The sequence below is a fragment of the Electrophorus electricus genome, chromosome 4 (genome assembly GCF_041902795.1).
Source record: "Electrophorus electricus isolate QZ-2024a chromosome 4, ASM4190279v1, whole genome shotgun sequence".
Lineage (NCBI taxonomy): Eukaryota > Metazoa > Chordata > Actinopteri > Gymnotiformes > Gymnotidae > Electrophorus > Electrophorus electricus.
The window spans coordinates 29,853,617-29,866,952 of record NC_137500.1 but is presented as its reverse complement, the minus strand read 5'-3'; the positions used below and the strand labels follow the sequence as shown (position 1 = coordinate 29,866,952).

The window sequence follows — 13,336 nt, the reverse complement described above, 5'->3', positions numbered from 1 at the left end:
CAGCGCACTGGAAACTGGCCAAACAACAGAGGAGATTCTCACAGTAAGCAGTCACTAGTTACTGGGAAGCAGTAGAGGTTGATTTTCAGACTTGGCTGAGGTGAGAATTTAAACTGTAAATATTTGTTTTGGGTTGCTCGTCATCTGTGACCTGTCACTCCTCACCTCATCCATTTCTTTTTAAAATGTATTTATTTTCATGACCCCACTCCAGTAATATTCCTGAATCTTTTCATTTTTGAACAGTTTACTGGTAATGAAATTGTAAAAATATATTTTTAGAACTGTCTGTATTAGATAAGGGATAACAGGGTAACAGTATCACTGGCAGTTTGTTGCTCAGTTTGTGTTAGATGTAAGTGCAAAGTCTCCACTGTAATACCAACCTGAAAAATGCACAAATAGCTGGAAAAACACCACACATTTAAGGGAAACAAATCATTTAAATACTTTAAATGGATGCTATATTTTGTATTATAAGATGGCTAGTTTATTCTGATTATGATTTTGATGCAGTGCATGGCCTGTAGTTTGTACATTTTGGAATGGTGGTATTATGCGCTCCATAGTGCTCTCTGTCTCTCATTCTCTCCCTCTTATGTTCTGAGCACTAGGACAGGTACTCACAGCTATGACTCTGAGAATCTGAGTTGAACCTTGCACAGTCTTGCATATAAAGGGAGCAATGAATTACGGATCAGTGCTTCTAAATTGTGCGTGCACATGCGTTATGTTTGTAAGGTGTGTATGTGTGCGTGTGTGTGTGTGTGTGTGTGTGTGTGTGTGTGTGCAGTTGTGCATATGCAATGTATATTTTTGTGTGTGCATACATGAATGTCTGCACCTCAAAGCTTATTCTCACAATAATATTAAGCTTATCATTAATTCCAGTTGTAATAGTTTAATCAAAGTTATAACTTGCCTTATTACGTTAAGACTTGTGTGATTTTACCCTCTGATATTTTTCACGTGGAGTTATTCTTTAAAAGAAAATTACAAAATAAACTGCTAACGCTAACGTTGCTGTATTTTGCTGAAAACAAAAATGCCTTCCAGCAGGCGGAGCCGGTTCTGTCCCGGCCGCTGTCTAACAATGCTAACAGCTTGTGAGAAGCGGTCACGTGATGACACATCCCTGGGACTGGCGTCATCGTTTTAATCTCCAAGCAACCTCTCCATCAGCACTCGCGTCACCGTACGCCGAGCCGCACTGTTGCTCGGCAACTTGCGCCTTGCGCTCTCGCCTGGTCTTGTGCCCTGCTCCGGGCTCTGACGCGAGTGTGACGTTAATGAGGTGGGTATCAGTTTGTTATGGCAGGACGGGGAAGAGGTGGAGCGATTCAGCCTGTAGCGCTCGCTTGCATACCGGCGCAGCGCATTCGTTAGAGAGAGGGAGCTCAGGTGGCCAGAAGCGTCACCCTGTAAATAGTATCGCTGCTTTTACGACTCTCTCCGTAAAAGTGTATACCTATCTTTGTACATAGGTAATTTAAAGTTTTACGCTTATATAAACAAGATGACAAATTTCTAGTAGCATCAGGGCGAATATTTTTGTGGAATGACTTATAAATCCGCATTTGAGAACTATTACGGCTGTGGAAGGAGGTGGAATTTGTTAGTCCTATAAGGGTGAGTAGCCTGGATAGTAACATTTTGAATATTTGCGTTTCCTGTATTAGTGTTCTTCGGAAGACCGACTTTATTAGCTTTCAGTCATCTTTTTAGTTTTATACGCTGACGATTGTATATTAAATACCTCGTTGGAATAGTGATAAGAACAGTGCCAACTAAAGTAAACCCTCAGAAGTTTCGATAGACTTGATTTTGTTTCACGCGACTGGTTTAGGTTACATTTTGATATGATCCGCAGTTTCATATTTCATATTCAGTGAGATAATTAAAATGCAGAGGTGTTTTCGTTTTCGATAGAATTTATAGCTTTATGGCTACGATGGTTTCTTCCCTTACGAATCACGTGAATTTTAAGAGTTTTTTTTAAAGAGTTTTAAACTCGAGAGAAGCCTACAATAATACCACCACCACCACCACCACCACCACCAACATTAATAATAATAGTAACAACAACAATAATAATAATAATCATAATAATAAATGTTTACTCTTATTTTACTATTTATAACAATTATTCTAATGCTTCATTGGTGAACATGCAACCGTGATGTTGGGTTTGTGTGAAAAGCCTTTTCGTTTTTCTTATTTATTGCAGGCGCCAAATAAAAGTGATCCGAGATAACCTTGCTGCATACAAGCACACAAAGGCCTCCAGCAAAATGGTAGTGATGTCAGAGAGCAGTACGGGGAGTCAGACCAGCGCTACACAGGCAAGGCCTCTCCAGGTCGGCTTTTATGAAATCATCCGGACGCTGGGTAAAGGAAACTTCGCTGTGGTAAAACTGGCGAGGCACAAAGTAACAAAAACACAGGTAGGCCTCCTACCGTTAAGTAGACTTATTAACAAGTGATACAGTTTACCTGATTTTATTAATTGGTTTTATTTTCATGCATCTTCAATTCACAAATTTTAGAATAAAAAATAGCCTTGTTCTATTATGTGTAATATAACTGTATAACTTAATTAAACCATTGCATAGTTTGTATGAAACTAATCAGTGTATTTATTAAAACACAGGTTGCTATTAAAATAATCGACAAGACACGACTTAACTCCTCCAATCTGGAGAAGATCTACAGGGAGGTTCAAATCATGAAGTTACTGAATCATCCACACATCATTAAGCTTTATCAGGTTGGTGTATGCAATACTCTATTTTTCTGTACTATATTACACCTTCACTTGAAAAATAATTCCTTTTGTTTTCACCAAATATTTAAAAATATTAAGTCTTTTTAAAAATTATTATTCAATTGCTGACTCAGCAAAATGCATCACAAGCTTTTGACTAAATTATTTCAACTGAATTAATGAATTACTGTGTGTTGTGCACAAAAAGTTGACAGATAAATGAATGTTCAGTTTTGGGAAGCATTGGGGGTGCTGCTGTGAAGGCACTGTAGTTTCTGCTTTAAAGCAGCTGTACTCATGCTTAGGTGAAGGTTCTCAGAGGCACTGCTGTGCTCAGCAGAGGAGCAGGGAGGAGGAGAAGACTTTATAAATAGTGAAAAGGGCAGGCTTATTGGTCCGTTGTTTTTGTGTGGCTCCTCTGCCCTCGGCTGCACATGAGCTGATCTTTTTTCAAGGAGTGTCTGTGATCACACTCTGACATGATGAATATGTCTGCATGTCTGTGTTGCTCCCATGTGATTAAAAGCCAAGCAGCTGCTCCTTACTGCACGTTACTCTGAAATTCAAGTAAAGGGAAATGAGCACATTGGGGTGGGGTGGGGGGGTTGTCAGGAAGAGTAAGACTTAGGGTTGTGACTGTGCTGATTAATTTACACGGGTCAAAGTGAAACGCAGTGTGTCTACTCCATCACGTGAAGTTAATTGTCTGTAATGAGGAAAAAGCATTAAGAGATGCAGTCCGCTTTGGCCACTGACATGGACTTCGATGCAAACGTATACATGCACACACACAAAGCACAAACAAACATATCCTCATTGCTATGTTGGCAAATGCTAGACAGGTATTTTGTCTGCACATTTTTGTCTTTTATAATGATAATAATATAATCTTTATATAATATAATATAATTCATAATTATCAGCTTTTTGATTTGAGCTCCTGAGGTTATGAAAGTGTTCCCAACAACCAAAATTCCCAGAAACCAAAGGAGGGCTTCTGGGGGAGGAGTAGTCTCTTTACTGGAGAGTGATACATGTGTGATGTACGTCACCATGTCCCACAAAAATCCAAATCATCATGGTGTCATCTGATGGCACACTGACCTGCTTACAGCAATGTGCTCTGAGCTGTTAGCCTGCAGAGTAGGGGGTGTTCAGAAATGCCAGAGCCACAGGCTGAGTTCGTCCAGCCCGATAGGAACGACACACCCCACAGCTTGGGGTGTTACAAATTCCTCCTCATTACAGCTGCTGACAGGTAAAAGTGCTGACTTGGGCCACTAGAGACAGACATAGTGTGCATGTGTGTTTTTGTGTGTGTGAAAGAGGGGGACAGAGTATGGCCCTTGCACTGCCTCTCACCACATCAAGCCAAAACTAGCAACCTTCATATGGTGCTCTTCTGTCATGTCAGCCTGCGTTCTACTTTTATTGCAGTGGCAACAGCTCTCTTCTGGGTTTATTTAAAGGCTGAGGCAATGAAAGAGAGAAAAAAGGGCACTTGAGAAGAATTATGTGGATTCAATGACCTCTGACCCCTTGTGATAAGATGGAGTTTCCGCTCCCTCACAGCTACTTGCATCCACATAGAGCCTATTTCCTGGCCGCATAGCTCTCTGGCCTCAGATACCACCACAGACATAAACACTCACACACACACACACACACACACACACACACACAGACAGACAGACACTTGCCTGTTGCTGGGGAAGAGTGGAAGGGAATAGTATGTATTGTGAGCCCTTACATTACTAGCCCCAGGGCTTTATGTGGAAATAAAGTGGGCTGTGTTTCTGTCTTCTTAAGCTGACCTTTATGATATCAAACCTCTGTCATGCCCCCGTTTGGCTCCGTGTGTCCACACTGCAGTCCACTGCTGTCTAGGTGTTGGGTAAGGAAAGGGAAAGGGACTCTAGCTCTGGAAAGGGACTCTAGCTCTGGAAAGGGACTCTAGCTCTGGAAAGGGACTCTAGCTCTGGAAAGGGACTCTAGCTCTGGACCTGTTGTGCAAGTTGTGTTGTGTCACAGGCATTACTGTAACAAATATAAGCAGTCCACTGCCAGGCTTTCCCAGGAAATGTCTGGGACATTCTGAGAAAAGATGTGGGCAGAACAGCTTGTTGTTCTCATTAGATGCACAGGTTGAGACTGGTTAACTGTTGTAAATATTCGTAGCTTTTTTGTTTGATTCCCTCACTTGTGCTGAAGAGAGAAAACACAAAAAACATAAAGCAAAAATTGTTTCAGTTGTCATTCAATGAAAATGATGGTTTATACAGGACTTTGCAGTGTGTGTGTGTGTGTGTGTGTGTGTGTGTGTGTGTGTGTGTGTGTGTGTTTGGGAAAGGGTACAGCTGTTGGGGCCACCATGAGCACTACAGCATGAGCACTGTGTGTGTGTGTGTGTGTGTGTGTGTGTGTGTGTGTGTTCTGTGCTCTTGTCATTCTGCTTTAAATGTGAGACATTCAGAAGGTGCCTGTGTGTCTTCTATCAAAGAAAAACAGATTGAGAGTCAAAGCCAAGCTAGTAGGAGATGAGATCCAATTTGGGGAGAACAATGCATAGTTTTTCTGCTGTGTGTGTCTGTGTGTGTGAGTGGGGAAGAGGAGTGTCTGGCTCTCAACATACACTCCAGTACTGGCCCTCTTTCCAAACACTGCTAATGCCAGCATTAAAGTTTCATGAGGCAATAAAGAGAGATTTATTAGTCTGCTTAAAACCAGTAGCACCATTCTGATAGTCTTTTCTGTGTCTTTGCAGGTCATGGAGACCAAAGACATGCTGTACATTGTAACAGAGTATGCAAAAAATGGAGAGATGTTTGGTAAGTCCAAAGCAGCTCTACGAATCAGCTTTCATTTCTTATACTCATGATTCAGACCTGACGGTCATAGAGAACATTGATTGGCAGGCATTCAGCGTGTCTGACGCACGTGGCCTTCACACAGAAGGTTAAAACATGACAGTGTGCCTGGCACCTCACCTGTCTCTCCTTCAGCATTCGTTAAAGATAAACATTATAGAGCTCCCAATTCATAATCATAGAGCTGCTCATTCATGTCTCTATATTGTTCTTGGTTTCATACAGCCATGTGCGACAAGAGCACACAAACAAACAAACACACACACACACACACACACTCACACACACACACAGTCTCTCACTCACAGCTACACAAAGCTGACTCACAAACATTGACACTTAACCATGTTTGGACTGTTTGTGCATTGCTCTGACCACATCCTCTTTGCTCCTTCTCCTCTGCAGACTACCTGACATCACATGGGCGCATGAGTGAAGCTGATGCACGGAGGAAGTTCTGGCAGATCCTGACAGCCGTGGACTACTGCCATCGACACCACATTGTCCACCGTGACCTCAAGACTGAGAACCTACTGCTAGACGCCAACATGAACATCAAATTGGCAGGTGGGCAAAATTACGGAGCTATTCAGGGCTGCCAGTTACACCATGCCTACCGAAGCGGATTTATTCTACTGCCATTCTACTGTCAGAAAGGCAACCTCTTCTATAAAGAAAGCAATGGCTTTATTTTTTTTTTAACCAATGAGATGATAAAGCCACCTTATGTCATATGAAAAGAGTACACTCTTTCTGGCAGGGATTCTAAGAAGGGGATTCTTGGTTACTACACCAATCTTTCAGTGTATGCAATATCAAATGGTGTAATGAAGCTACCCATATGGAAGAACCACCTGCTGTTTGTTTTACAAAGAGATAATTTAAAATCTGCCTCTTCCCAACTCCCCTTTTACCATATAATTCTTTTAGACTTTGGCTTTGGGAACTTCTACAAGGCAGGAGAGCCTCTCGCCACATGGTGTGGCAGTCCCCCGTACGCGGCCCCCGAGGTGTTCGAAGGAAAAGAGTACGAAGGCCCCCAGCTGGACATCTGGGTACAGACCTTTAGCACTGACTCTGTAGTTCCATTCCACACACTAGGAATGAATTGGAATAGATATCACAAGATGCTATCACAAGACATAATGGGAACTGAGACTGTAGCGTCCTCAATGTTGTGTGTCTGTGTGTGTGTGTGTTCTCAGAGTCTGGGTGTGGTACTGTACGTACTGGTATGTGGTTCACTGCCATTTGATGGAGACAGCCTGCCTGCACTGAGACAGAGGGTGACAGAGGGACGCTTCAGAATACCATACTTCATGTCAGAAGGTGTGGTCTGTCAGCCTAAAGCTGAAGTTTCTTCAAACTAACACCATCAGTCGCTAACAATGTATTACAATGTATAATTACCCTTGATATATATATATTATAATATATCATTCATATCTATTGTAACACTATTGGTTTGAGCAGTTCCTATCCCTTCCCTCTCTCCTCACACATAGACTGTGAGAATCTGATCCGCAAAATGCTGGTAGTGGACCCGGTCAAGCGCTTCACGATCGCCCAGATCAAGCAGCACCGCTGGATGCTGGCCGACCCCAGCGCCCCCCACCATGCCCTTTCACACTCCCTTGGTGACTACAACTCCAACCTGGGTGATTACAGTGAGCCCGTCCTGGGAATCATGCAGACACTCGGAATCGACAGGCAGAGGACCGTGGAGGTGAGTGCATGGAGAAGGAGCGGAGTATCTCGAGTGGAAGAGGGGACTGACCAGTCTGTCAGTGCTTCACTATTGTATCAGGAATAGGGATTTAGTCTGATGAGAGTTAAGGAATGGGAGGGTGGCTATATGAGCAATTTAGCTAAGTCACTGCAGCTCTGCGACTGAGGTCAGCAGGAAAGGTTAATAGCTGCTGCTGCTGCTGCTGCTTGAGGGATTTGAGTTTTTAGTTCATGATCTCTCAGTTGCCGTGGTGACAAATGGCTGTTTATTCCAGCAATCTCACCATGCCTTTTAAATTATATACTGCTCCTGATACCCAAAGCTTAAACAGAGAAGCATCTGTTACTGAAATATGTTGCACAGTTTTCCTCAGATTGTGCTGAAGACCCTTAAGTTATTGTGTCTGTTTGTAACCAGGTTGGTTAATGTCATTTTTATCCCATATGGCCACTGGATCTTAAACAGTTCTTTTTTGTTGTGATTGTCATTGATTTTGTAGTCTCTCCAGAGCAGCAGTTACAATCACTTCTCGGCCATCTACTACCTGCTACTGGAGCGCGTCAAGGAGCACCGAAACCAGCAGCTTAACTGGCAGTGTGGCGCCTGGACGCAGAGGCCCAGGGGTGCATCCGACTCCTCCAGCCCGGAGGTAAGTGTCTGGTGCTGGGCTGAAGCCACAGATGCCCTCCCCAACCCCACTGCCTCCGGTGTGACATTACATCCCCCTGCCATGGTTCCTGCCTTCTACGGATGACTCAACTCTTCCTCTCTCCTCTTCCTCCTCAAGGTGATCATGGAGTCATCTGACTGCTACCGCACATCCTTCCCTGTCGCTGCTCAGATAAACCCATCATTACCCTCGCAGAAAGAGTGCGACCAGGGAGGTCTGTTCCAGGTGAGGATCGCTCCCTACATGCCTTCTCCAACTTCTTTTGTAGCTGTCCAGAAAGAATGTCACGGTCATTACACGGAGCAACTCACAATCACCTCTTCATTAAAGACAAAGTCTAACTCCACCCCTGTCTCTCTTTCTCTGCCCCTACCTATGTTCCTCTCTCCATCTCCATCTCTCACTGTCTATAGCGGGTGGTGTGTCCCGTTGAAGCCAGTCTGAATGGGCTCCTATGGAACCGCTCTATCTCCCCCAACAGCCTGCTGGAGACCACCATCAGTGAGGAGGTGCGACCTGGGGACCTGGAGGAGGAGGAGGGAATGCTACAGGTCCCGTCTCTTCATCTGCCTAGCACCGCCTCCCGCAGACACACCCTCGCTGAGGTGTCCACCTGCTTCCTTCAGTGCAACCCACCATGTGAGTGTAATGTCACAGCTCCTGCACTTAGCTTAGCACAGGCTTAAGATCTGTAGAAGTTGCTTTGACAATCATTCATACTGAAACACACACATATCACTAATCAGCAATCCCCCTCTTACCAATCATCATCATCTCAGGTATTGTCATTAGCCCCTCCGATGCTGCTTCCTCTGACAGCTGTCTAAAGTCCTCCTCCAACGCGACCCCTACCTTCTCTGCTGCTGCAGTGGGTAACCTGTCAACACTATTGACCTCTGGGATGGGGCCTGGGGCCTCAGGGCCTGTAGAAATCCCCCTCGCCCTTTCCTCCAACAGACTCCTGCAGAACCAGAGCAGCCTGCATGCAGCTAGCTTCCAGGAGGGCCGGCGAGCCTCCGACACCTCACTCACACAAGGTCTGTGTGCCTGTTTGTGTGTGTGTATGCGTGTGTGTGCATGCATGAGACAGAGTAAGGATTTAAAAGTTAATTATGCTTTACTGAATTATTAAGAATAAAGTAACAGTGTAAAATTAAATAAGTTCTCTAGTAGAGCACATAAAAATAAAAATAAGAGTAAAATACAATTTAAGGAAGTGTACATAACAGATTAATTTAAAATCTAGCCAAAAAACATCAATTCCCATGTTTAGTGTGTGTGTGCATGTGTCTGGTGCCTACCAGCATCCAGTGCCCATAGCTGACCCAGCGTATGTGCTGATGCCTGCAGGTCTGAAAGCTTTCCGTCAGCAACTGCGAAAGAACACGCGCACCAAAGGTTTGCTTGGTTTAAATAAGATCAAGGGTCTGGCGAGACAGGTGTGCCCTCCAACCTCGTGTCCCCGGGGCAGCAGAGGGTCTCTGGGGCCGTCTCTGTGCCCCCCAACAGGACTGCAAGGCCGTAGCATGCTGGAGGAGGTGCTGCATCAGCAGAGGTAAGAAAGGCTACATTTCATATTGGAGTTGTCCAGTCCTGGAGGATCAGGGTAGTACATGGATTAAAGGTTTTTCTCTTTTCTAGCACACCTGACTCATAACATTAGGGGTTTGATTAAATCCTAAATTCAGATCTCTAAAATTTTGACATTTATTTGATTGATTATTTAGTTGAGTAATATGTGTTATGGTAGGGAAAACACTAAACTATACAAACTGACTCTTCAGGACTGAAGGTGCCATTTGCATGGGTCACTATCCTTTGCATGGGTAGTGTTTTTACTGAAAGGGCTCTGTGCTCATGGTCCCTCTGTAGGCTACTGCAGATCCAGCATCAGCCTCAGCAGCAGATGGCACTCTTCCTGTCTCAGCCCTACCAACTACCCTCCTCCCCTCCCTCCAGCGGCTTCTTCGCCCAGGCCACCCAATTCCACAGCTCCCCGAGCCAGAGACCTGGCCAGTCCCTGCTCCCCGCGGGCCAGCAGACCCCTCTGCCACTCCAGCATGGTCTGTGGCAGCCGCAGCCTCAGTCCCAGCCTCTCCACGTCTCTTCTTCTTCTTCTTCTTCTTCTTCTGCTTCTTCTTCTTCTTCATCCTCCTCATCATCTTCCATTTCAATTGTGGCCTCCGCAGCCCACCTGCTGGAGGCCAGACTGCACATTAGCCAGCAGACCCACCTCCAGCCGCATCTTCAGACCCAGCACCCAGATATGGGGATCCATACAAACACCCAGGGGCACTTCTCACTCTTGCCCCATCAGGTGCGCTGGAACCTGGGAACTGAGGGCAGCCCCCAAGCCCCTGAGCTCCAAGATCAGCTGGCCTGCACAGGTCAACAGCTCACCAGCTGTGTGATGGTGAAATAACTGGAGTAAAACACAATTGGGTGGTCTCCAATGTGAAACAGAAAGAAAATGAAAAAATTGATGCTGACTGCCACAGAAAGGTATCTTGGTGCCCAGGATTGGTGAACAGAGAACACAGACTGGTTGGAAAGAAGAGAACAATGCATGTGACAGTTGAGCTCTCAGCATCTGGCAGTTCTGCATCAGAGTACATGTGTATTAAAGGAAGCAAGGAAAAATAGAAGCAATAACCAGACTGTTTGTGGCGCTCCTGCTCATACTCCATTACAAGATTTTCCCAGCCACACAGAGCAATAAAACACAGAACCTGTCTCTTTGACATGTGAAAAGAACCTTCACTGGTGTGGGTGCAGCGAACACAAAGGACTGACCATGTTGAAAAATTATTATTATGGCAGAGACAACTGAGTTTCCTTATATGTATGAAGATAGGATGGTGACGTCTTCCTTAAAATGTTTTTTTTTTTCTAGCTTTTACTTTTAGAGCTATGAGGTTCCCACTATCAATGTGTCATTTCACTGAGAAGACCAAAGTTTTTTTTCTTTTTTATCTTTGCCTTTTTACATTGTTTTATAATAATCCTTCAAGTAACATGCAGTATCAGATTTATCCTAAACTTCCAGGACAAACAACAAATTTTTCCTATTTCACTAACTGCAATTTGAAATGACAAAATATAGATAAACTAGTGCTGCTTTATTTCAATGGGAGAGGGTCATTCATGGTACTTTATCATTAGGGAGAAATGGCTAAAACAATAGCTTAAAAATCACAACAGGTACTGCCCTTAGGTCCGATGACCATTACATGTGTAGGTCAAAGAGAGCGAGATATAGCCAGATGGACCACAACCTCCCGTGCTGTTTGGTGCTGTGTCACGCCTAGACCTGGACGCTCCAGAACGCTGTATGCACACAGCAGTACTGCTGTTATCTTTGGCTGATGTGAGCTCACTCATTTTAGGAGTCGCTGTTGAGCCTTTGCACTTGACTTTAGTCCTGCTCATCAGAAAAGGAAAACAGCTACAGGCACAGCTACTCCTGCATCCTATCACTACCTCCACCATTCCCAGTCATTTCCCTCCCTCTGCGATATACCATGGGCTCTGTGTGATAGCCCACAGCAAGCTGCATGCCCACTGACCCTTCAAACCGTTTTGCAGTGTGAATTTGCTTGCTTATCATGTACTCTGCATAGAGAGAACAAAGCATATGGGATTAGTGCAATATTTCACACTGAGCCGTAGCACCAGGTGAAGAAGCTTATGAAGGAAACTAGCAGGTACTAAACACCTGCTGTTGGTTATTTTTTTCCTTTTGTTGCAAATTTTTATGGTGAGTTTTTTTAATAATTGTATGAAATTATCTGAACTTTTGGTTCAGGAACACAACATGCTGGTGTGACTGAGCGTGTGCAAGAAAGGAACCCAGCCATTTCGTAGTGCTCATTTCCTGAACGGCACTGTTCTGGCTGTCTTTGTATGGCAGAAGTAGAGCAAGTCTAAAAGAGAGGACAGACAGGAGTATGAATGAGTCTGTGGCTGCTTTACTGGAGGAGAGCTCTCTGTTCCACAAACTACAGCGCTCATTGAGGCAGATAGGCAGGCAGACAGGCAGAGCCTCGTCTTGCCTCTGAGGAAGCTGCCACTGATCGTAGTTGCTTACAGAGATGGAAAAGCAATCTTTTTCATATATCTTGCACCACACACAGAGCATGATGATCTCCAGAGTACCACTGCTGTACTAGTATGTATTCATGCTACTGTTACTCTATTTAAACATCTGATAGCAATACTGTTGAAATACACAGGCAGAAATTTTTACATGTACTTGGGAGACATTGCTATTAGGTGCTAGAAGTAGATTGTAAAGTGTTTCTGTGTTTGTTTATTATTTATTTGCAATAATAGTGCATTTAATAGTGGCTGCAAACCCACTGTTTGTTAAAAGCACACAGTTCTTACCCCCAACACGATCATATTGCATGTAAGTCTTTTTCTTTTTTGCTTTTCCAAACGTTAATGTTTTATGTGAACTACACTGTGTGGGTCATGTGGAGTACAAGGTTTTTAAAGCAGTGACTGATAAGATGAAGAGAACACGTGATTTGGAGAAACAGTGTTAATTCCTTTTTTATTACATTTTATTGCTATACTTTTTGTAACCCTTTTGCACTCACCGCTGATGCTCGTGCCTTTTTCTGAAGAAATACCATGGTAAGAAAAGCAAGTTGGGTTTTTGATCTAATTTTATGACATAAAAAACATTGAGAAATGTGGTCTGTAGGCTTTCCGTAGATCAGAAGCCCATGTTTTATACTTTCATTTATTTTTGCTGTTTTTAAATTATGCACTTTATGATGAATATGTCTCATTTTCAATATAGTGTTAATTTTCACTGCTGGGTTTGAGACATCGTTAGAGTTTAGATTATTATTAAAACACAATTTTTTTTTTTTTAATGCAGAACTGTAAAAAAAAATTCTTTTGTTAAAAATTTGGATATACTTACCTGATTTGCTTGCTAACAATGTATGCCTTGAATGAGTGAAAATATATGTATATGCTAGCAAAGGAGAGAGATTTTTTTAATTTATGTGGCTATTTATTTAAATAAAAAATTCCTAAGATTACATGCTTCTGTTTATTATAACACACAAGAACACCTGGAAAACAAGTAAAGAAGCACTTCATCATTACCAAAACCATGATATTTCAGAGATCATAATTTTGTAAAACACCTAGTAGAGGATATTCACAGTTATGCACTTGCAGTTTGCAAGGTATGTGGTGATTCACCAAACTTGCTTTCAGTGCATAGTATTTCCTCTATATGCGTGTTTGGTTGGTTTCTGCAAAGCAATGAAAACATTTCACTTGTTTTC

At 43.3% G+C, this 13,336-nt stretch overlaps 1 protein-coding gene across 2 annotated transcripts; it reads left to right on the top strand.

Moving 5' to 3' along the window:
- Nucleotides 1-1,341: 1,341 nt before the first annotated feature.
- On the top strand, nucleotides 1,342-13,084 carry sik1 (salt-inducible kinase 1). 2 transcript variants are annotated; one of them, XM_081713191.1, is made up of 14 exons: nucleotides 1,342-1,629; nucleotides 2,228-2,444; nucleotides 2,651-2,767; nucleotides 5,529-5,592; nucleotides 6,037-6,198; nucleotides 6,562-6,686; nucleotides 6,837-6,960; nucleotides 7,137-7,357; nucleotides 7,860-8,009; nucleotides 8,148-8,255; nucleotides 8,444-8,669; nucleotides 8,900-9,067; nucleotides 9,381-9,585; nucleotides 9,903-13,084. In XM_081713191.1, exons 2-14 carry the CDS (start codon nucleotides 2,292-2,294, stop codon nucleotides 10,450-10,452), a joined length of 2,373 nt encoding a protein of 790 aa, XP_081569317.1. In that variant the 5' UTR covers nucleotides 1,342-1,629; nucleotides 2,228-2,291; the 3' UTR covers nucleotides 10,453-13,084. The 2 variants fall into 2 exon arrangements, with proteins under 2 accessions (XP_081569317.1, XP_026872244.2); XM_027016443.3 differs by having other exon boundaries at nucleotides 1,343-1,629; nucleotides 8,810-9,067.
- Nucleotides 13,085-13,336: the final 252 nt, after the last annotated feature.